The sequence below is a fragment of the Notothenia rossii genome, assembly GCF_949606895.1.
Source record: "Notothenia rossii genome assembly, chromosome: 6".
Classification (NCBI taxonomy): domain Eukaryota; kingdom Metazoa; phylum Chordata; class Actinopteri; order Perciformes; family Nototheniidae; genus Notothenia; species Notothenia rossii.
The window spans coordinates 31,730,662-31,755,661 of NC_136909.1; the positions used below are offsets into that span (position 1 = coordinate 31,730,662).

A 25,000-nucleotide genomic window follows, 5' to 3' on the forward strand; every position below is an offset into this window, starting at 1 on the left:
AAATGATTATCACTCATGCTTATAAAGCAGGGATGTGAATAACTTCAGACGTGTTTGTGCTTGCACTGTGAAATTATGGCAATTGTTAGTGGCCGAGGAAACGCTTTGCCTGACACACAAGTTGTTTCAGTGCAAACACTGCATCCTTTGGAAATTCTTGTGATGGTTTCTTTTTTTAAAGATAGATGTTTTTGTTTTCCAAAAATCTGAACAATCTACTAATGTTGTGACCTTTTGCTCTCTGTTTCAGAAAGAGGACAAAGATGCCCAAGCACAGAGACCGAGAAGGACTCTGTGGCCCCCTACTATGTTGAAACTCCCTATGGTTATCAGCTAGACCTTGACTTCCTCAAATATGTCGATGACATTGAGAGGGGCAACACCATTAGGAAGCTGAGTATCCAGAGGAAGCCGAAAGTGGCCAAACCCTTGGCGGTGCCTCGGGGCAGCACTTGTGGGGGCAGCACCCAGGCTGAATGGACCTCCACGGACTCCCTTTCCTCGTCCAACAGCGACGGCAAGCAGTCCCCAGTCTTCTTCAACTCCAGGCCCCAGGTCACTGCACCGCTCACCCCAACCTTCTCCAGAGCAACTTGTGAAGTCCCCCTGCAGCAATCTTATTTGGGCATCACAGATCAGAAGCTGTTACTGCCACCTCCTTCGCCAAGGTTTGCCCCTCGTCACAACCCCCAGGTGGAAAAAACCCTCATGGAGACGCGATTTCGTCTTGAGCAGGAGCGTCTGCTCATGCAGCCGCACAGCGATCCTCCGATGCCGCGCCGCCGTCTCGCCAGCTTCGGTGGCATGGGATCAAACAGCTCGCTTTCCTCTTACTCAGGCTCCATTGCCACAAGCCAAATCTCTCCCAGCACCCATCATCCTCTCCCCATCAACGGAAACTTCCCCAATGGAGATTATAATAACTACTACACGCAATCCATGGGCAGCTCCATTCGCCACAGCCCCATGAGCTCCGGCATGGCCACGCCTGTGACTAACGTCAGCCCATTACACCTACAACAAATCCGGGAGCAGATGGTTGTGGCCTTAAAGAAGCTAAAGGAGCTAGAGGAGCAGGTTAAAACCATTCCTATCTTACAGGTTAAGATTGCTGTTCTCCAGGAAGAGAAAAGACAATTGGCTGCTCAGTCTAAAAATCCAGGTCCTGGTGGCTTTCGCAAGCGCTCCTACAGTGTAGGCAGTGCTGACCAAATGGAGAACCCGGGACTCATCCAAAAGGAAACTGAGTTGCACATCATGGAGCCTGAAGCCCAGGAACAAAGCGCTCAGCGGCTGGAGGAGTTCAGACGTCTGGCTTCTGAGGTCCAAGCTCTGGAGAAGACAACCCTGGACAATAATGTAACTGAAATTCAGCCTCATAAGCTCACGCAAAGCAAGGCCCAGCAGAAGTCCATTGGCATAGTTACTGATGAAAATATGAACAACCTTCCTCTCAGTCGGAGGACAAATGCACATTGTTTCCAGGATGTCGGAGTATCAACGGAGCCGCAGGAAATGCGCAGTGCTGCTGTTGGCGTGACCGAGGCCATGCTGGGCATGACCAGTGAAGCTGAAAGGGAGATCGAGCTGCAGCAGCAGACCATCGAATCGCTGAAGGAAAAGATCTACCGCCTGGAGGTGCAGCTGAAAGAAAGTACTCACCAAATAGAAATGGGGAAGCTTAAACTGGAGCTCCAAGCAGCCGGTGGGTCCAACAAGAAGAAAGCGGACAAAGGTTCGATGGCCAAGCCAGAGATGTACAACGCTTGTGTGGAGGCCAAAGTCCAGATGCGCAGCCAGGGAGTGGGTGACCATCTGGAGCGCAGTAATGCAAACACAGCTAGAACTCTACAAACCCACACTATAGGAGTGTCCTGTCAACTCAGTGTGCAGAGTGTTGCCACAGGCCCAGAGATCCCCATGGACCGGTGGGTGGTGCGAGAGAGTGTGGAGGTAAAAGACCAATGTGTAGGGAGACGGGTGGAGACCTGCCACCAGCAAGTTGGCGTAGAGATGAATGTTTGCGAGGTGGCTGTTAACACGGAGGAATCAGTAGATAGCTTGGCTCTCTGTAAACCCATGACGGAGTTGAGCAAAGAGTCGAGGTCCGTCGGCTGTGGGGATTGTTCAGTAGATGTGATAGTTAGTCCCATTAAGACGCTGGTGTCGCAAGGAACAGACCCAGATTACTTGCTCAAAGTGGACTCTGGTGTCATGGCCGCTCCTGAGTCAGCAACTCAGCAGACCAATACTGAGACGGAAGTAGTTTGCAAATCCACCAATACAAAGACAGCTGTCCTGACCGACTCTTTCACTGATATGGGGTTGATCACCTGTGACAAAAACACCAACACGACTGTGTATGAGACGAGGACAGTTGCTGCCGGGGAGGGACTAATCAAAGATGTTCACTCAGTGGTAAAGATGCGCTCAGTTGCTGTTGGAACCACCACGGACGAGGAGTCATTTGTTGGCAGATCGAGCTCTACTAAAACCAAAGAATTTGGGGTTGGACCAGTTAGCATCCATGAAAACTTCTTGGTTGGATTAAAAACGAGGAACATTGCATGCGGCCCATCCCAGGGAGCTGAATGTGTCACAAGCAGCAGCAAAGAGACTGCAGAGGTGGAGACTGAGGCTGCACCACCGCGAGCTCAGGCCCAGGGGGGCGCCGGACTGGACCATTACATCGAGAGGGTTCAGCATCTGTTACAGGAGCAACAGATGCTGCTGGCGGAGAACTACAGCGAGCTTGCTGACGCTTTTGGTCAGCCCCAATCCCAGTTTGGATCCATCAACAGTCAGCTGGTCAGCACGCTCTCGTCCATCAACGTGGTGATGAAGCATGGAAGCGCAGAGGACATCCTCAAGCAGCAGTCGGACTCTGTGAACTCGAATGAAGGTGAGTGGTTAACTGCATTGGGCTCAGAGGATGCTAATGGCTCCAAATACTCAAATGTGTTGCATAAACATAAATAGTTATTGTGATAATTGGGTGGAATCCAGATGGATACTAGATCAAACTAGTTACATAGGTTTGTCACTTTGATTACAATGAAGCACGTTTTAGGTTATACGTGTATAGTAAGCTTAGAAACTAAAATGTTGTTTGGTAGCATTCTTCACAAATCCATTTTGTCTTTATGTGCACTGTTTTTTCGGGAAAGAGCGATTACTCCTGAGTAAAATATCTCTATTACACTTAAGTACCACTTAAGGGTTTTAAATATAGAAGCACTTAAAGTTGCCTGTGGAGTTTTCTTGTAAAGAAACTAAAGTTACAACGTTTTTAATCATTTATATACACTTTTGTTTACATTAAACTAGTCCGCAGTGTTCTTCTTCTCCATTTATTGGTGCATTTCTTGGCTTATGACGCCCTTATTAAAAAGGGAGCCTTTTTTAACAGAAATCCAAAATGTGGCTGAATCTAGCGCCAATAGAAATATATAAGGCAGTCAAATAATGAAATATTTTCTGGTCTTTATTAAAGCAAATAAAATCAGAATCAGTAGAAAACTAAAATGGAATAAAATACTTCCAATAATGTAATAAGAATACAATTTCCGATTTTGCCTTAAAACTTACAGTATGTTTTGCTCTAATTTCATGTATGAAATAAATGCATGTATTGCAAGGCTGTGGTAGGAAAATAAGCATAAGTCTAGATAATGTACTGACAAAGTAGGATGTAGTTCAGCACAGTCTCCGCTGTAGAGGCTCTAGTCTGGAGTGGAAGAGGTTTGTGGAGCATTCACACACCGTCTACAGAGAACTCTGATTGGATTGGACAGGCTAAGTTATCTCTGACCCTGAAATATGCGGCAGGGGATTTGGACGTGACCCAACAATGAGCTCATTTCTTTTTGGGAACCAGTCAACGTGCCTCCAACCGGCCTCTTGTTGTTTTTGCAGGCCGCTCCGCCCTCACTAACACCTCACTGTTGTTGCTGATTCATGGCTCCTTCTGAGTTACATAACATGCATTCATGCTGGTGGGCACAGGAACGCGGGGTGATTGTCTTGTGTTGTATGAGGGCTGTTTTGGAATGTAGGATGACTAAACAGACATGGTTTCTGGTCACGTAAATTATTTTGGTTAATTGTTTTCAGTGCTGCACTTAAACTAAATGGGAACCATTTATAAAAAAAAAAAAAAAAAAAAAAAAAATAAAAAAAATGGAATGTACAGTAAGGACATCTTTTCAAGTAAGATTTGAGGTACTTCAGATATGTATTTCTATATTTCAACCTAAATACTATACTCTACTAGACTTCAGAAACAAGTTATTCCTCAATATATGTCTGAAAGCTTTAGGTAGTTTTCTAATAAAAAAATGTTTGTACCGTTCCTGTTCAGAGAATAAACCTTGTAACTTCACATTTGTTGTTGTTGAATGTTTGTGATAAGCTAAAAGACAAAGTGTTAAACTCTCCAACTTGTTATGCATAATTAACTATTTAAAAGCCGGAAAATTACACAACTACAAATCAGAAGACAGAGCTCCCACAGGACAGCGACAAAGTTACAGATATAAAATGATAGTAGTAAATGATCTACTTAACAAATTATAAAGGAGTTAGCGCAACCTAAAACATAGCAGTAAGTTGCGATAAACAGATTAATTCTCTGAAGTATGGATTATTTTTGTAAAGTAAAACAAGTTGTACTTTTTACTTACTTTTTACAAAATGTCCATATTTCAGGAAAAACTGTTGCAGTGTTAAGAAACTTTTTTTTAATCACCTTACATTTTCTGTGCTGTCCTTTGCATTTGGAAACTGACTGGTCTACCGCTCCTCCTTTTTCAGAGAGCAGTCAGCAGCTCCAGTCACACATGGAGAAGACTCCATCGGACCTGACTCCTGCAGACACACCTGCACAGCAGCAGATCAGTGCAGCGGAGCAGAAGAGCCGTATGGACCTCCAGATGTCTACAGCGCTACATGGTACGCTTGTTTGGAAACTTTTCCTGACTCATTTTTGTGATCAAACTGCTCATTGTTTAATGTTTGCAGCCAGTGTGCTGCTGTGCTGAGCCAACAAATGAAAAGTAGGGATGAAGGCTTTTATTATGGTTTGTGAATCGGATGTTCATGCACAAAGGCTGTTTCTTAAATGGGTTAGGGTTAGGGCAATTTGTAAAGCTGTGGTTAGCTTGCTTAAAAAGCATTTCTTCTTTGGGGAAGTGAAAATATCATACATCACATTTTAACAAACTACAAACTACTACCACGGATTGGGCAGAGAAGGAGTCAGAGAAAGTTGCTCCCCATGTATGGGCTCAGAACAGTCTCATAATACACACATACACACAGAAGGATTCACACTGTATTTCATGATCCGCCAAACGATTCACACTTGTATTTCCGGATCCACACTTGTGTTTTTCAATGCACACACAAATGTGTTCCGTTTCATATACATGTAAATAAAATCCAAATACTGAAAAAGGTTTTACATATGTGTTTTTGATCCACACATATTTGTTTTCCGTTTAAAACCTCTGAACCTGCAAACACAAACCGCTTTCTGTGCACGGATCGCTGTGCATTCGTGTGTGGGTTTTTTGAGACTCCCCAGCCGATTCGTACTTGTAATTTTTTCTATCTATAGCCAATCAGATGTCTCCTCAATTCTAAGCCAATCACATGAGCGCGCCCCCACGAGGGTAGATTTATTGCGTTCATGACGTAGCGCTTAATGTAGGCCTACGCATCTTGCGCAGTCCGGAGCTGACAGGTCCATGCCTGTAGGCGCTAATTTCAGGACACCTCCACTCTCAGTACATTGCCACTTTCCGAACAGGAAATGCACGCAAATACAAGCCTTTGTATTATTAAGGTACAGCGCCACTTTCAGAACCATTGATGAAGGCTTGTGTGTACACAAAAACGGCAGGCAAAACCGTTTTAAATGTGTATTTCCTGTATGGGCGAATACAGCTGCTTTATTTATGTCTGTATGAAGTTGTTGCGAGTGTGGAGGGAGCAGCTACAGGTTAGTTTAGCCCAGTGGTTCTCAAACTTTTTCTGTCATTCCCCACATTGAACAGGCGGGCCTTTTCAAGCCCCACCTGTTCCTCATCGCTCCAATAAAATGGTAGGCCAAGCTTAAAATGGTCAAATGTATCGTTCTATAACAGGGGTCTCCAACCTTTTTTAGGACAAGAGCTATTTTCAAAAAATAAAACAAGTCGTGAGCTACTTTTACTCCTCTTTTTTTGTTTTTTTGCAGTGTATATATTTAGCACATTTTAACATTATTATATGCTACCTTTAACCTTTGTGTGCTGTTTGGGTCTGTGGGACCCGTTTTCAGTGTTTACTAAAATAAAATGTATGCAATTTAATTATTTTAACCCGCTTTATTTGGTGGTGGACGTCACATCCTCTAGGGGGGTCCGGGGGCATGCACCCCCTGGAAGATTTTTTTTAAATGTTGACGTTAAATGCATCAATCTGGTCCACTTTGAGCTAGGGCTGCTCAATTAATCGTATTTTAATCGCAATTACGATTTTGGCTTGCAACGGTTATGAAAACAACATAATCGAAATAAAATGATTTAATTTTTTTAAAAATAGGTTTTTCAGTTGAATTATACTTAAAGTTCAGGGTAATCAACTGTTAAAAACATCCTTTTCAAATTATTATTTTTTTATTATGTTTTCAAAGTAAATGGTTAATCGTTTTTAATAATCGTGATATCAATTATTGACCCAAATAATCGAGATTATGATTTTTGCCATAATCGAGCAGCCCTACTTTGAGCACAACATGAATTTATGGATACAGCTCTCAACACTCAGATGAAAGGGAGCTGTATACTTTTCAATAATCCAAACATCTTTAGAATATGATCACAACAAATAATTTAAACTTGTTTATTCTTATCTTATGTTACCTAGTTAGCATTCTTTCTTTTTATTTATGCATACTAATCCCTCCCCTTTTAAACTTTTTACTGTCCTATAGTACACATTGGAATGATTTCTTACTTTATTTTTTACAACTTTATTAAATAGATAAAGGTTTGCTCTCTCTCGCTCCATATTGCTTTTCTTCCCGACTGCAACGCTGTTTGTCTGTGAGAGCGTTTCAAATGTGTGTATGAGAGATTTTTACCAGTGGCGAGCCTCTCTCTGAGGGCCTAAGATATTCTACAAAATAATATTTAAAAACATTAAAACAAATTATATTTTTCTTTATATATATTTTTTAAATATGTTTTTAGTAATATTTGTCATTAGTTTTACCACAAATAACTTGATTAAATTGTATTTAAAATAACATTTCCAAAGAAATAAATCCTTTGAATCTGCCTATTCATTTTCTGTTTGAATGTGAAGGGTTAAATGAAAGAAGCTCGTCTCTGCGAGGTGATGACAGGAGCTGTTGGACGTCCAGCTATGAATTCACAGAGGGCCCAGCTATAGTAACTGAACGAGAGAGTAATGTCAAATGACAGTACAATTGACCAATCATATCTTCCCTCTAAATGGGTGGGCGTTATTATCGCGGACTTTATGACAAGTTCCACCCTCTGTTTAGCGAGCTGACCGGACAGCGCAAAATGCTAATATGAAGTGTCATGAACGCAATAAATCATACCCTCGTGGGGGCGCACTCATGTGATTGGCTTAGAATGAAGGAGACATCTGATTGGCTATAGATATAGAACAATTACAAGTACGAATCGGGTGAACGTCAGGGGAGTCTCAAAAAACCCACACACGAATGCACAGCGATCAGTGCACAGAAAGCGGTTTGTGTTTGCAGGTTCAGGGGATTTAAACGGAAAACAAATATGTGAGGATCAAAAATACACATTTAAAACTTTTGTCTGTGTTTGGATTTTATTTACATGTATATGAAACCGAACACATTTGTGTGTGCATTGAAAAACACAAGTATGAATCCTTTTGCGGATCATACAAGTTTGAATCCTTCTGTGTGTATTATGAGACTGTTCTGAGCCCATACCCATGTGACGCGTTTGACGTATGACGTTAAAAAAAAAGGTGCTCAAAACGACTCCTTTCCCTCTGAATTCCTGCCCTTATGTCTTATAAAACATATCAAATCATGCATTAACTTTTTTAATTGTAATTTTCAGGCAAGGTTTAGCATAAATGTAGTAAAAAAAAAAAAAACCTGCAAGTTGCTCTTTAAATGGGTTAGGGTTAAGGCAATTTGTAAAGCTGTGGTTAGCTTGCTTAAAAAGCATTTCTTATTTGGGGAAGTGAAAATATCATATTTGATTGAGATGTTTTTTTCCCCCGGTAACTTCTATCCAGAAGAGGAACATGACTAAACTAAATGGCTTAATGATTAACCTGATTCTCCTTTGAAACATGCTTAATTTATATTTATATATTTTTGAGCCTATTTTTATTTAGTATCATATATTTTACATTCCTGGATTATAAAAAAGTGATTTCATAATTATTAATTACATCACTTAAATGGTCTTCTTTACTTTCTATGCTGGTGTGTAGATTAACTCATGACATTCCAATGTATTATTTAATTTATAATGATGTTCTGAAGATGCAAAGTAACCAAAGTTATCAAACAAAAGTATTTGAGTAAGTAGTATAGTATTTGACCCTGAAATGCAGTAGAGTATAATTTGAAATAAGCATGAAATGGAATTACGTAAGTTCTGCAAAAAAGTACAGTACTACTAGTTCGGCATTATACACCAGGCAACACATCACCATCAGCCTGACGAGCTTCCACCTGTCAAAACATGGGAAACGTGCCGAATGCTGCTACTGACTGAGTGCACATGCCACTGTAGACATATGTATATGTATATATCTCACACACACACACACACACACACACACACACACACACACACACACACACACCCTGGAGCAGTAAAAGAGGCCCCTTCATCGGGGGCAAGTCTTGGCAGATGTGCTGAGAGTTCCTGGCTCTCGGCTGGGTTTTTTTTTTTTTTTAGGCCTGTGCTTAAAACGACTGAGTGCTTTTGAAAAAGCGTGAGACGGACACTTAATTGCTACTTCCCTCTCTGCCAAAGCTCTTGATCATGTCAGAGAATCTTTAGTAGATCATTCAGGCGTCATCAGGCCATTTGTACATGAACTGAGCAGGCTTGTTAGTTACTTTGTGCTTCTCTTAACTGCAGGAGACACATCATGTTGAAGGAGATTTTATAAGGAGGATTATCATGTCCAACATGCAATAAAACAAGAAGAGAAAATGCAGGGAAAATAAACAAAAGTTCAGACTTATAACTTAGCATTACATATATTTTAAACTCTATGCATGCTTCCATTTTCTTTCTATGGTGTGATATTTATTTGCACTATTCTTAGCTCAATCTGCGTTTGTGTACTGCTGCTGGGACATGAAAATGTTCCTTACAGGGAAAAATAAAGTTTCTGTCTGTCTATCTGCCAAAGACATGAACAAGTTCACTTCTTCTTTTAGAAGTAGTTAACATGTAACACCTGGCTAAATCAACAGCTGTCCCATCAGCTGACTCTAAAACTAAGACAGACTCGATCCATAAAGTCTAGATATTATATTTATTTGGCATTTTGTGATCACTTCTGATGTAATCTTGTTTTTCTCTCGTCTTCAGGGCAGCCTTGCAGCCAAAACACCCTGAAATCCATCATGAAGAAGAAAGATGGCCGACCCGACTGCAACGGCACCAAGAAGAACCTGCAGTTTGTTGGCGTGAACGGAGGGTGAGTCATAATATACTCATTCTTACGTATATTATCTTTCACATTTTGGGGGCCTGTTGGTGCCTGTTTTTAACATAGTTATTTGGTAGTGTTATCAAGTATTTAACTGAGGCTAAAAGTGGTTGTTATAAATGTTTATGAGGCTGTTGTGTTTATGTTCTTTCCCTTTAAACCTGGGCTTGTTAATATACAAGCGGAGGTCCAAACATCATGAAATCAAAGTGCAGTCTATAAATGTCTGCTCTTTGTTCGCCCCCTTGTGGCGATGCAGGTATGAGACTACATCAAGTGACGACTCCAGCTCAGAGGACAGCAGCTCCTCAGGTTCGGATGAAGAGGATGAGGATGAGGAAGAGGATGAAGAGAAAGAGTTTGGAGAAAAGCCGGAGGGATTTCAGAACGTGGAGGGAAAGAGCACCAGGGAAGAGTTTCAGCCCGAGGGAGCAGAGGACGTGAAGAAGCAAAAGGAGGAAGAGGAATGTTCAGAGAAGCAGGAGTTGAGAGAGAGGTGGGTTCAAGAACAATTTCTCTAAAATAAACAGTTGTTGATTGTTTCAATGTTAACAAAGCTTTGATTTTCAAGAATTGAACGAATATATTCTCACAACAAGCTGCGGCACTGGATACTAACTGAGCGTGTATGTGTGTTTTTATCATAAAACTGTGTTCATTATTGTGGCTATTATATCAGACGATGATTTAAAAAAAGAGAGATCCTAAATAAAAAGAATATTTCTGTATTTATAATATAGGAGTTTCGTGAAGCTAGGAATTAAACTTCTGATTATTACATCATTGGAACAGATTAAAACTAAACTGTCCAGAGCTGGACATGTGTCAGCTCACACACAGTAGATAAAGGTCAGATGATCATTCAGAAGTTCAACCTTACAACTGCTTCACGATTTGATGAAACCAGCTGCAGCTGTACTTTTTCTGTCATATTAATGTGGGACTTTTTTTCCTTTGCATCAGTTATTATTATTAGTTATACAAGGTGTGAATGAAATGGTATTGACGATATTTGAGTGTTTAATTGTGACTTGTTACTCCAAAGGTATGAGCTAAGTGAGAAACTGCTGGCTGCGAGCAACGTTCTCAAAACTCACCACAGTGACCCCAAAGCTGTGAGCAGTAAAGATCTGGTGAGCAGGTTTTCTTTTGCGTATTTCAGTACCCTACATGAAGCTGAAGAATAACATTTAACGATATTTAAAAAAGGGTCCCTATTGTGCTTTTTGGGGTTTTAATACTGATGTTTCTTTTAGCAAGATAACTAGATCAGAAGTTTGTTCTTGTAGTTCATCATTGTTATGGGAAGGGTAATTAATACTGCAACATGGCTGTATAGAATGTCAATCTTAAAAAAAAGTGTTATATTTAATGCTTCTATAGAGATTTTTTTGAATGTCCACTTTAAAGGTCAACACAGGATTCAGATCAGGCCAGTTAGAGTTGTATCTTGTCAAAATGACGGGCGACCTTCATATTTTACCCTCATTGTTAATAAAAAATAATTGCATCCTCAGAGAGCCTGTCTGAACACGGTGCAGCACGAGTGGTTTCGTGTGTCCAGCCAGAAGGCTGCGATGTCAGCCATGGTGGAGGACTACCTGGGGGCCTTCGAGGCCATCTCGCCTGCCGTGTTGCGTCACATCGTCAACATGGCCGACGGAAACGGCAACACGGCGCTACACTACAGCGTGTCGCACTCCAACTTCCTGGTGGTGAAAAAGCTGCTGGATGCAGGTGAGAGATGAATCTGTAAACTGGAGATACATCTAGCAAGTTAGCATGGATGCTTATTGTAAAAATAAACTATGGGCAAGGTCAATTAAACTTTGCTTGTGTTGATTCCCCGTTTTGTGCTGAGTAATTAGTTGAGAGGAAACCCTGACCAGTCTTCCTAAAAACCTTTTACAAAGCTTTCCTAATCCATCCAACCCTGAGATTATCTTTGTTTTTCTTAAAATGCATCAAGAGTTTAGTTTTTCCTCCCCGACAACATCATCAGACCACCGGAAGCTTTTATGTTCCTGAGCTCTCCACACTTCTCTCCCTTCCTTTTTACCTTCAACATATCATGTGACTGCAGAAAGCCAACGGTAACAATGATACTGAAAGACATTTAGCAATACTTCTCCTCTCTCTTTGCCCGTTTCTCACTAATAGTCAACATTGCAGATTACCTAAGCCTCCCTCAGCTGAGCTCTACAAGCATCTGCAGAACAGCACAGCGAGCATGAGGAACGTTTTGAGGGTTTTCTATACTATATGTTGTATCTAGCCTTGGTTGTTGCCTTTTTTTCCTTTCTATTTTTTATATTTATTTCAATAATTTCAACAGAAAACTATAAACTCTAATAACAACAGAATCCCATGCAAACTAATTGAGCTTTGAAAAGGTAGAACTTTTAAGGTTGAAGCTTCTTCAAACCAAAAAAATATCTAAAATAAATCAATATTATGCTTGGTTTGTCTTTTTATGAATGTTATCTTCCCTATGGCATTATTGTTTGATCTTAATGCGTGCAGCAATTTGCATATTTTTGAGTTTTAAGGTTTCAAACATGTGAAAAAATCTCCCATACTGTTTTAGTTTACATATACGCCGCGTGTAAGTATGGGATATTGGACGCAGCTTTTCCATTTTAAAGTAGTAAACTGTACCTCGGCAAATGCTAGTAGACGTCTACATAGCGTCAAGTAAATGTCATCTGAAAAGAAGTGACAAAGGGACACTTCTGTTTTAATCACTACACTTAACTCAAACACACTGAATATCACCAGCTGATCAAAGGCATTATCCATTGCTTCTGGAGAATGAATCAGAAATGTACGGAGGCATATAGACAAAGTTATCATACTTGACACCTAAAATTGTTATTTTGGAAGTTTTCTTTCCCCTATCCTGAAAGAAGACATGTTATGACTGCAAAATACCTTAAAATCTCATGAAAAAACAAAAGTGTTTGCCTTTAGTGTCTTGACTCAAGTCCCTAAATACTTCCTCTGCCACTCAGCCATCTCCCTGAAGGCTCAATAGAGTGTGATGAGGTCCCGGCCACTCGCTGTTTTAAAAGCCTTTTGTGTCCTCTGCCTTTTGTCTCGCTGTGCTCTGTGACAGCCAGTCCACCCCCCAGGTCCCATTGTAGCCTTTGTCCTCCCAGTTCCTTAAACCCCTCCTCCCCTCAGCAGGCAGGGCAGCCCCCCTCATACCCGCCTCACCTCCCATCTGATGGCTCTGATGTCCTGTCTCTTTTTGCAGATGAGTTCTTTTAGGGTTCAGACAATGCATCATGGTCCCGACACACGTCCTCGTGCATTACTGTGTTGTTGAGTGACAGGCAGCGACAAGTCGATCATACAGGAGACGTAGCATACAAGTGTACAAGGACCACCCGCACTGGAAAAAGCAGTACTCCCCCCAAGCTACTCCCGAGTGATTTTAAACATGTTTGTGTGTTTCAGATGTGTGCAACGTGAACCAGCAGAACAATGCGGGGTACACGCCCATCATGCTGGCCGCGCTGGCCGCAGTGGAGTCGCCCAAGGACATGCGTATCGTGGATGAGCTCTTCAGCAAGGGCGATGTAAACGCTCGGGCCAGCCAGGTCAGTAACGGAGAGGTCGGAGGTCAGAAGGCAGCAGCAGGGCACAAACACAGGGTTCAGGTTTCAATGAGTAGGGAAATTAAGGTTGTGAGGCCAAATCAGGCACTCTTTTGTTTATAAACTAAGCCGGTTAAAGCTAACAGGAAGCAGAAATTAACAGTGAGAAACCAGCAGCGTATACAGTTGTTTTTAAAAGGAAGAAACAGCAATTTTTGTGAATAATTAGAAAATCCAATAGACAGAAAGTCAGATCATGCAGATCATTCTCAGCTAAAGACTTAAGTATTCTTTTATTTTACTTTGATCAGTTACCTTATGGCTTTTCTCATTGTATTTTTTTTCTTCTACTTAAGTTTTTATTGAGATTCACAAACATAGAAACCTAATTGATCAACATGTCACACAATCAAGAGTACTGAAATCAACATTTAATTTTTTTGTTTGAGCAGTCTATCGATTCCCTCTGTTTGATTCTTTTCAGTAGTCTTTGTCACTTCCATGTGACAAAGACTACTGTTTTTTTCTATGATGTAGGTTTCCTTCATTATCTCTATATATTGTTCCTGAATAGAGTTCAGACTTTATCCTGAAGTTGCAAAATAGTACTTTGATGACACCAAGTGGTGAAGGAAAGTAACTGATTTGTGACATTCGTGAATGTTAGACTACTACATGTGTGATGTTTTAATTGCTGATGGTAAGGCACAGTTTATTAATATAAGATCAGGAAGAAGATTTCCTGATAAACCTCTTCCTGCCGGATTATTCATTTAAATGACATTATGTTCTAGGGCAGCAACCTATTTTTGTGTTATTTGTTTCACATACTCAACCTAATAAACAATACAGTGACTGTTACAATGTGAATCTACATAATCTGCGATGAAGCAAATCAAATAAGGCAAAAATGGAATGAATAACCAACAGAAATAATACAATAAATGCCATTTATATTTCATTGGAGTGTAAATATTTAACCTGTCTATTATTTACACTACTGTTCATACTGTATAATTGAGATTTTAAGATCTGTCATATACATATATATATATATATATATATATATATATATATATATATATACACTTGTATCATTTCTTTACACTACACTTTACTGCTTGCTCTTCTGGTTAGATGCATTTCGTTGTCCCAGTACTTGTACTCTGTGCAGTGACTATAAGGTTGAATCTAATCTGACCTGTCCCCTCTTCAGGCTGGGCAGACGGGGCTGATGCTGGCGGTCAGTCACGGCAGGATGGACATGGTTCGGGCCTTGCTGGCTCACGGGGCCGACGTCAACATACAGGACGATGAGGGCTCCACGGCGCTGATGTGCGCCAGCGAGCACGGACACGTGGAGATCGTCAAACTGCTGCTGGCTCAGCCTGGCTGTGACGCCACCCTGAGCGATGGCGTGAGTAACACTGCATTTACTCAAATAGCTTTTTGAACATTAAAGCATTACATGTGAACATGTCACAGTAGAGACACAACATACTAGGGATGTAACAATACCAAAAACTCACCGTACGATAATATTGCGATAAGAAGTCCACGGTACAGTATTTATCGCAATATTGAATAATAAAGAAGAAAAAAAAATGTAATTTTCTTTCTTTTCTTTTAAAATGTTTTACTTGGAAACATTTTTTTATTAAATAATAAATCTGATTTGTACAGCAGTTGAGTTGGATAGCAGTATTTTAAAGTGTCAAAAACAAAGTGACAGTAACAGACTGGAACAAGAAAACCAGTGTTTATGTCTGGAGCCGCAAAACATATTTCATAGCTTGATAGCTTATAAAGTTGTATTTATTGTTATATCAGACCCAAACTACAGTTTTTTTGTTGCATTTATTAGGCTATTTATTACATTATATAAAACTGTTAACCTCTAATAAGAAACAAAGAACTCCTATAAGGAGAATTAAAAATAATACACAGGCCTACTTTAAAATAAATTAAACACAGCACTTGGGGAGTCCTCTGCACATTTTAAGGAACAAAAATATAATTTAAAATGGGCCCATTTGGAAATAAATAAAACATATAGCTGCACCCTAAAAAGAGTTAAAGGTACAGTAGGTAAGAATGGAGAAACCAAACCAGCTTGAGTGCGCTAGAATTTGAAAATACACAACCGGAAAAAATCTGCCTCTTCCTTCAGACTTTCTTACAGAGCCCCTCCTCCAACACATACAAACGCGCACATGACCAATGAGGGCACGAGATAAGTTTGTGCTCAGATGGAAGGCTGACAGGTAGGTAGGCCATCCAGTTATTTTAGTGGGGCCGGCTCAGATGATTGGTACTGCTTTTTACAGCGCTACGGCTTCCGGAGATAACAATTTGTATGTATTTATTATAAAAGCATTTCATATATTCATTGCTATCGGGACGTTAAGAGCATTCCATGGAATATAACAAAGTGTTTTCTGAAATAAATTACATACCCCATTGAATTATGACTTAAGATCGTCAGCTGTCTTCCTCTCCCGTGTTGTTCCCTGGTTGTTCCTCGATACGTAAAGGCTGCAGCACCTTTGACAACTTCTCTCTACATATCAAACATACCGGTAAACCAGCATCGTTTGCTGTGAAAACATATAACTCTGTCCACGCTAGGGGTTTCACCACTACCAATATTTACTAGTCGACACGTTTTTCAAAATAGCAGTCGACTAGTCGTTACGTCATAATAAAGACACACAAAGAGAGGTTTACAACTGTATTTTCTATTGGAACTCATACAGTAACATTAAACACTGCATTTTAATTTGTGTTACATGGCTGAGTAAATAACAAACAGTAACTGGACTGACCAAAATCGACAGCAAAAAACTCTTGTTTACATAAATGCCACGTAAATCCAGTGCGCAACAGCGCATTGTGCAACACTTTATTCGCTGTCCTCCACGATAACGTCCACCTTTCCATATTTTTGGTTTGAACACGTTCGCATCGACATGTGAGGGAAGGAGGCTTGACCGCTTTCGGGTGACAGTGTTGCCTGCCAGGGAAAAAACCCTCTCACTCGGGGTGCTTGTGGCTGGAATAGCCAGGTAGCTCCTCGAAAGCGGGGGAAGTGGTGCACGTTTTCTGCCCACCACTCCAGTGGATTATCCATTGTGGGGATATGCGGTTTCCGCTGGCAGTAATCCCGTAGCTCATCATCCGCATCACTGTTGACCCGTGTTTTCTTGCTGTTCGTTTGCCTATGTTCAGTGCTGACGCCGGTCCGTTGCTCACTGGTGCTAGCATTACTGCTAGTGCTAGCTGTCGGCAGCGGGTGTTTCATCTTCAGATGGTTGTGCATAGCAGATGCATTTGTATTGTACTTCAGTACAGCGGTACACAACTGACACTTCACTGTGGAGTTTGTTACATATTCGTTTAAGTACTGCCATACATAAGAATGTCGGACGTGTTTTGTAGCATTTTGCAGTACCTCGTTTACCTCAATTTTTTTCACGACTAGTTGACTAGGGCCTACAGCGCCGACTAGTGGTAAAGGTAGTCGACTAGTCGATTAGTTGGTGAAACCCCTAGTCCACGCAGAATTAAATCCTGTGTTCCTCCGATAGTTTTCTTTTCTTTGATTTATCCATAGCTTGCTCATCGAGCCGGGGGTCAGGTTATTCACCTCGCCTGCAAGAAAAGGCGCTAGCGCGGGACCGTAGCAGGATTTGACGCATATTTTAGTTGACCTAATTAAAACCGTTTTGTTTTTTATTTATGTGTCACATTATCACCTCAAGATACGAAACATTTTAAATAGTCCTAAAAATACTTTTATTTTATTTCCTTCTTATTTTTGTCTAAGCTCAAGGGAACCAGAGCAGAGGGCTTAAAGGGCCGCATGCGGCTCGAGGGCCGCGGGTTGCCGACCCCCGTACTAGTACTACCAAACAAAGTAGGCATTTTCTTTGTGCTACTGCACCTCACAAATAAACAAGGACATTTAATAATCAGACCCGCAATAAAATAAATCAAGTTTCACTTTAGTTTTTCAAGTAACTCAACTCAAACTCACTAAGTCACTCACTTAGCATCATCAGACAGGTTTTTAGGAATATGAGCATGTCCACATTTCCAGGTAGAAGCTGGGATGTTAGGGCGTTTACAATATCCCCTGCTGTGGAAAAAACTCTCTCGCTTGGTACCAGTGGCGGCGCCAGAGATTTTCTCTAGGGGGTGCTGTGGGGTAGCTTGACGTTTCATAGAGGGTGCTCAAACATTAAGGGTTTCCCATTAATGCACCAGCGCTACAGTTGAATTTTCTACTGCAACACTCCCCACACGCACACAGTGTACCCGCGACTGTTACAATGAAGGCTCGGTAATCAGCTCACGGCATATAGGTGTAAGCAGGGATAAAGTGCTATTTTTACAAGTGGGGAGTGGACCGCACCTCCTCTAGGAGGGTCCTCAACTCCTCTAGTGGGGTCCGGGAAGATTTTTTTTTTAAATATTGAAGTTAAAGGCATCAATCTGGTGCACTTTGAGAGCAAAATGAAGAGATCTATGGATACATCTCTCAACATCCATATGAAACAGAACTGTAAACAGATTTTCTATTTCTTTATAGATATTTTAGAAATCACTCCCCTTTTTAAAACAAACCTTTTGAGACCCACTGAGAACTAGACTAAAGTTAACTATCTAAACACTGAGTCCTTTACTTCACCTGAGCTGAGGTTATCTGAGACTCTCAGTCTGACAGGAGAGAGTTCTCCCTCCACCTTGTTGTTGAAAAAGCTCCTTATATCCGTTAGCTTGGCTAGCTAGCACCAGATGCTAACCACAACGTTCTCCGATAGATACCCACCGGTGCGCGAGCTCTCTCTCTCTCGCTTGCTCACGCACACAAAATGGCTCGTGCCACACACACACACACACACACACACACACACACACACACACACACACACACACACACACACACACACACACACAGCAGAGCTTGAATGAAACACAGAGACCCAGAAGTAAGCTACTTGTACTCACAAGGCCTATTATGTGCAGAATACCTCTCGCTTTCAGTTGGTTTTGATTGAGTGTCCACACATGGATGTTTAAGTACTAAAAAATGATCAATTTGTGACTTTGCTGTTAGCAAATAATTTGGGGCTCCAGCTAACAGGAAGTCACTCAAGTGTCACAAAGTAATTTAGCCTATGGGTAGGTCAAAAATCTAATGGGTGCTGGCCATTGGCCTAATCATATCACCTGTGTTGGCTTTATGTTTTTGGTCAAACATTTGTTTGTTTCACATTTGCATTGATGTAATCAATAATTTTCCTAATTTAATAAAAATAATAATAATTTCGAAAAAAAAAAAACCTTATATTTCTTGGGGGTGCTTTGGCAATCCTGGGAGGTGCTTCAGCACCCCCTAGCTCCCCCCTGGCGCCGCCCCTGCTTGGTACTGATGTTGCTGGGACAGCAGTGGTCGCGTTAACTGAATATCTTTTTTAACAATGACGGAAAAATCTGAAAGCAGTCTGTCATTTTGACAGATTAGAACAAACTCGGAACAGCGCCAACGTTTCCCCGCAGCGAGGCTCTGGTGTTATGCATGCCCTCCAAAAGGAAATGATATAGTTTCCAAACCGTACTTTGCCGTACAGATCATTGAAATGTCTGGGAGTTTTTCCTTTACACTGTGCGCGCTCCCGCGAGGTGCATGCATATCTCGGTGAGCATGCATAACACACCCCCCCCCCCCCCCCCCCCCCGCGCGACACGTTAGTGGCGAGTTCAGACCCGACGGGTAATAATGGATTATGACGGATATTTTACGATCCTGTCTGTCAAAATGACGGACAGCGAAAAAGTCTAACGTCACCTCAGTGGGACAGAGAGATATGCTTTGGCCATGACAGCAGTGGGTCAAACTGTGCATTGTCTCTCCACCACTTCAAAAACAATACAGTTTTTGCCAAGAAGGTGAGGCTTATTGACAGGGCGAGATATAAATATACTGTTGGTACTTGTCAATGTCTCTAGGTATGTAAATGTAGCCCTGTAAATACGATGTCCTTTTGTGTTCTTTTGTTTTATGTTCATGTTGTAACCTACTTGCTGCCATGTTGGACAGGTCTCTCTTGAAAAAGAGATCGATTATCTCAATTATTTATTTTTTTAATCGCAGTAGATTTTGTCAGTCTCACGATGGTATTGGGACGTTTATTTATCGCGATATTCGGTATATCGTTACATCCCTACAACATCCAAATATGAAACTTGAAAATGAGCATAATATGGCTCCTTAAGTTAAAGGTAATCTCCACATAAATAGAAATCATGCATAGAATGTGCTGGTAACTAACTGCATGCATACCCTTTGTATTGGAAGGACTTTAGTTCTGAATAATGCCACTTTGTTTGTTTTTTCACTCCTATTTCGTGCTTTGTTGTTTACTCTTCAGGATGAGAGTAATGCCCTGTCAATCGCTCTGGAAGCAGGACACAAGGACATTGCAGTACTGCTGTATGCACATGTCAACTTCTCCAAAGCCCAGTCCCCTGTAAGTCCTCTTCACGCACTCACTCTTTTTAAGATGCAATGAGTAGGGTTCTTTACTGAAAATATCATTTTTTTCACTTTTAATCACAGAAAATGACCCACTGCAAGTGCACGGTGGTGTCTGTGCATTTTCTTCTTTTGCTATGTCCTGGATGTTTCTGGGGCTTAGCCTATAACAAAGCATCCAACAGAAAGCTACATAAACAGCAGAAAAAAGTTCTACTTATTTTGGCCTTTACAACCTCTGTTCTTGTAATTTAGTGTGTGTTTACATGTCAGCTGTCACATTAACGTTTTGCACCTGTTGTGTTCCAGGGCACCCCTAGACTTGGCAGAAAGACCTCACCCAGTCCCACTCGGAGGAGCATGTTCGAATAAGTGCCCCGCCTCTCAGAACAAACCCTGCGCTGCTATTGGCTCATGCTGCCTTACCCACAGCTGACGAGGGACACAATCCCAGGCACCAACCAATTAGATGTCTGGAAATATTTGTTATTTATGTGCACACTAACTAGCCCAAAGTGCCCTTTGAATATGAATGTAACCAGCTGGTGCCTCAAGTCCCATCTGGATCTGCCTGTGATAATCAGCTTACCAACACGGACGCAGATTCAACCACTAATTGCCATTTTTTATGTACTTTATATTTTTCGCAATTCGACAACTTTCTCTTTATTTTTAAAGCTCTATGTTGATCATTCAAGAGCACCAAACATTTGTGATTTTTTTTTTTTTTTTTTTGCATTAGAGTAAACCGAAAAATCCAACCACATGTTAGAGGAAATATTTCCTGTGTATATATCGCTCACCTCGACATCCCGGCCTCAGACATGTGTGCTCGGCTCTCTGCATTGTGTGTACAACTCGTGTGGATCAATGCATCGATGAATAGACGCGTCCTAGACTGGAGAAATTGTACTTTTATACAAATCCTTTGTATCTATTTAAAAAGAAGAATCACAGTATTTTGAATATTTCCTATTACTGCTTAACGACCCATGAAGTTATATATTTATCAAAGTATAGTTTTTAATGCAGATATATGTATTTCATTGTACATACAGTGGTTATTAGAGTTTAGTTATTACTCCTTTTTTGTCCACTTTCTTTCCGTCTGTCTCATGTAATATAAGCTGTCTGTCCTCTAGTATTCATCAAGGTACTGACTTTCATCCTTCAATGAGAAAGTGCCTTAGACTACGCAATATAACAATAAACATCAATTAAAGAATATAAATCTGTATTTTCATTGATTACCCACACATCTTACATCTTATTTAATTTAAGAAAAATTAAGCTGCAGGGAGGATCATGTTTCCTTTGCCTTTTTAACATTTTTTTTTTAATATTACAGATCACAAATGTCTAACGAATATAAAACAGAACATTTTACAATTGTAAAAAGACGATTCCCAAAATACAAATGTAAACTATTAGAACATAATCATTCCAAATAACATAAATCAAAGCTGAATGACCTGAAACAACAACAATTGATTTGCACATTCAGAAGACAAAAATAACATCTACAACTTTGTATAACATTCATACAGTACATAGGCCTACTACATTTTTATAAAATCCTGAGAGATAACGGTTAGCACAAAAAAGTTAAGATTTGTTTTCATAAATCCCACAACTTATACTAGTTTGAACCAGTGGCGTAGCCAGGAGTTATTGTGTGGGTGGGCCTGGAGAAATGTAGGTGGGCCAGGGGGAGACTTATTAAGCGTGGGGTCTGAGCTGAAACTTCATTAATGATTTTTTTAATGCACTAATTGAACATAAGCATAAACTAGCAGTGAAAACAAAAACATAGGCACGGCGGCCTCAGAATGTGTGTAAAACTGACATCCACATGACTAGGGATGGGTATTGTTAAGGTTTTAACGGTAGGCCTACTACTACTTTTATCTATAGGCCTACCACTTATCGATCCGGTGCTTTAACGGTACTTTTATCGGGTTTTTTGGAGAAAAAAAGAAGGTAAACTAACTAAACAAATTGTGAACAAAACTAACATTGCTTTTTATTTGAATTAAATAAATATTTCACATAAAAAAAACAATGTTTTAACAAATCGCATTAAATAATGTGATGACAGAACTGTAAACAGAATAGCTGAAACTTTAACAAAATAAAGAGTAACTCGGTTGCCTCTAATCATTAACCCATGTTTGTATCATTTAGTTAACTCCTTGTGTTGCTGCTAGCATACATAATACCTGACGTGGAAATGTTACTCGTGGATGGGGCTACAGAGCTACTAGAAAGACAGTCGAAACCGGAGTATTCCTCCGTCTGAATGTGGTGCACTTTTGCTAAATGTTTCGATAAATTGCTCGTGTTACCGCCCTTACATGCTAAACTCTTATGGCACTTTTGGTAACGAGCATTGTTCACATCGAGACGGGTAAAGTTGAACCACACCTACGAGCGTGTTCTCTCCGACATCTCCTCCGTGTGTGTGTATGTGTTGCTGCATGTAGCAGCTGCGTGTGTGTAAACTGCCCCGCCCCCTCGCACACAGACATGGATTGGAAAGATCTAAAATACTAAAAACAATCAGATAATAGACGCATTTTGCTCCTTTCTGCATCCATCCCATGTTGGCCACTAGAGGAACTGCTGTTTGTGGCACTTCCTTCTGGGCTTCCCGGCTCTGCGCTATTATAACGCGCTGATTGGCTGTGGGTGGGCCAGACGTGCATGTGTGGGCCCACCCACAGCTACGCCACTGGTTTGAACATTTTGCAGATTCTAAAATGTAGGCTAATGCGAAATATCCTCATCAGCAAAAAGACAAAGCTGTATTATATTAATTTAGGAGGATTCACAAGCTAGCCATCAGTGCATCCACACATGTTGCCAAAAATATGTAAAGTTTACACTGTTTGAAAAAAAAAAAAACACTTCACAAAGTTTGAAAGTCACTTCTCTTCGGTGATACCAATCTTGTCCCAGCTCAGCGTGTTCCCTCCCACATGTTACAGCGGGGCGGTTGGGTAGAGGCTCCATCCTCCTGGCACCAGTGGCTCCAGTGCACATCTTTAACCACCGAGTCTGGGACATACTCAAACATAGTAGCTAAAGTTGGACTGTTTTTGACCAGATTGAGCAGTTGGCACTTGATCCGGCAGCCATGAGCAGCAAGCAGGTGCAGCAATGCCCGGGATCTATGTCTCCATCCAAGCGTCAGAAACCCCCGAGGATGCCCAAGTGCTCCCGCTGCAGAAACCACGGCTATGTGTCTCCTCTGAAGGGACACAAACGGTTCTGCAACTGGAGGGACTGCCAGTGTCCAAAATGCAAGCTTATAGCAGAGAGGCAGAGAGTAATGGCGGCCCAGGTAATTTTAAAACTTTCTTCATGTTAAGCCTATCCGGCTAATGTTAGCTTGATTCGAAAAGGATATATTTTAAACCTAGATGTTTGGCGTGAAACAAATAGTGTCTGGGTTGTGATGTTGCGTTAACTGCTAAGTAACATATTTTAAAATAATGTTTGTATACTTTTTAACTAATGTGTCTTAGTTTACTTAAGTTGTTTCCCCTCATTTACATTTTACATAGCATACCTAAAATGTTCACCTTGCATATTTTCACACGTGTTGCATACAGCAGACCGTTATAGATGGATAATATGAATACAGATACATTTGCCATAATATGTGGTGGAATAGCCTACTTTGTAACTTTCTAGTTTGAACTAACAATTTAATTATATTTTGAGATTAAGTAACACTTATTATACATTTTAAAACTATGGAATATGGCAAATTTGAGGAACTTGAGTATTTGCTTTCCATTGCCTGTAACTTTTATATTTCTACTCTCCTGCAATTCAGAGGCCCAAATGGTACTTTTTTACTCTATTTCGTTTATCTGACAGTTTGAAATACCCGATTTAAATACAGATTGGAAAAGTGCAATATTGGATTATGTATGAATGCAATAGGGAAAGTGCAATTTGATTATGTATGCGCAATAGGGAAAGTGCTGTACCTGTTTGTTTCTTTGCCATGTGATATGTGATCTCTGTTCTGTATCTGACTGATTGACCTGAATGTTTTATGTGTATTATCTCGATGCCCAAGACACATTTCTCCTAAGGGAGACAATAAAGCTCTATCTTATCTTATTGGCAATAAACATTTACCAGCTGAACACATTCAATCATAAATAATTCAATCTAATAATATAACAAACAATTTTCAAATGAGTTGTGCAGAGACGTAAATATACTTTTCCTGATTTAGGTCAATTCAATTTTAGAAAGTCAAATCAATGTGTAATCATTTACTAATTACTTAACTATTTGTGTATGTTACCTTTATATTATCAAGCTGTAGAGTCTACAGTGTGTAGACTGTACTACAAAGTTAGTAGATAAGCATAATGTTTGGTTTTTATTTTCTCCTCCCACCCTCAAGGTCGCTCTGAGACGGCAGCAGGCTCAGGAAGAGGAGCTTGGGATTTGTGGTCCGGTATCTCTGAGCGGTCCCGATGTGATGGTTAAGAATGAGGCTGGGGCAGACTGCTTATTCTCCCTGGAGGGGCGAGCCCTGACACCCACCAGCACCTCCGCTTCTTCTCTTGCCGTCACAGGTGATTGTATCCACAACCGACATCTGTCCCGTATCTCGCATGTCACACTTTTAATGTAGTAATACTGATTATACTGCTGTACAGGCACTTTGTTAGAAAAAGTGGTGAGGAAACTTTTTTCAGATAAATAAAAACACTACTGCATTACGCACCCCCCATAAACATACATTACTTTTTTGGACAACTAGGGCAAGTAACTAAGCTATGATTAACAGGAACAACAATTGCTTTACTATTCTCTATTAAATTATTACTAATATTAAACGTGTCCATATTGCTCCACTTGCAGAAATACACCCAAAAAGTGTGAACAGTCCTCGAGGTTGAACATGTTCTCTTGTGCAAAATAAGTTTACAATTGTTTGTGCACACTATTTTCAGAATATTATTAACAAATGATCTTCTCTTTCAATATTTTTTATTTTATTTTCAGAAGTTACAAGGTGAGACGATAAAACATTAAGGACAACACAACAAAACGTGATAAAACCCACAAAACACTAAAACAAACAAACCGCAGCAGT

At 40.6% G+C, this 25,000-nt stretch overlaps 2 protein-coding genes across 4 annotated transcripts in view; both read left to right on the plus strand.

Moving 5' to 3' along the window:
* The window catches only part of kank1a (KN motif and ankyrin repeat domains 1a), a 59,689-nt gene extending 38,583 nt beyond the window's left edge, over nucleotides 1-21,106 (plus strand). For both annotated transcript variants that reach the window (XM_079688913.1, XM_079688914.1), the window contains exons 3-12: nucleotides 251-2,902; nucleotides 4,813-4,950; nucleotides 9,618-9,726; nucleotides 9,998-10,234; nucleotides 10,784-10,871; nucleotides 11,256-11,475; nucleotides 13,198-13,340; nucleotides 14,554-14,754; nucleotides 19,772-19,870; nucleotides 20,185-21,106. In XM_079688913.1, coding sequence (XP_079545039.1) covers nucleotides 251-2,902; nucleotides 4,813-4,950; nucleotides 9,618-9,726; nucleotides 9,998-10,234; nucleotides 10,784-10,871; nucleotides 11,256-11,475; nucleotides 13,198-13,340; nucleotides 14,554-14,754; nucleotides 19,772-19,870; nucleotides 20,185-20,247 — 3,950 coding nt within the window. In that variant the 3' untranslated portion in view covers nucleotides 20,248-21,106. The remainder of the gene's footprint in view (nucleotides 1-250; nucleotides 2,903-4,812; nucleotides 4,951-9,617; nucleotides 9,727-9,997; nucleotides 10,235-10,783; nucleotides 10,872-11,255; nucleotides 11,476-13,197; nucleotides 13,341-14,553; nucleotides 14,755-19,771; nucleotides 19,871-20,184) is intronic.
* A 1,693-nt stretch (nucleotides 21,107-22,799) lies between these two features.
* The window catches only part of dmrt1 (doublesex and mab-3 related transcription factor 1), a 51,930-nt gene continuing 49,729 nt past the window's right edge, over nucleotides 22,800-25,000 (plus strand). The window contains exons 1-2 of one of the 2 annotated variants that reach the window (XM_079690888.1): nucleotides 22,800-23,218; nucleotides 24,302-24,476. In XM_079690888.1, coding sequence (XP_079547014.1) covers nucleotides 23,012-23,218; nucleotides 24,302-24,476 — 382 coding nt within the window. In that variant the 5' untranslated portion in view covers nucleotides 22,800-23,011. The remainder of the gene's footprint in view (nucleotides 23,219-24,301; nucleotides 24,477-25,000) is intronic. The other variant, XM_079690887.1, reaches the window with a different exon arrangement.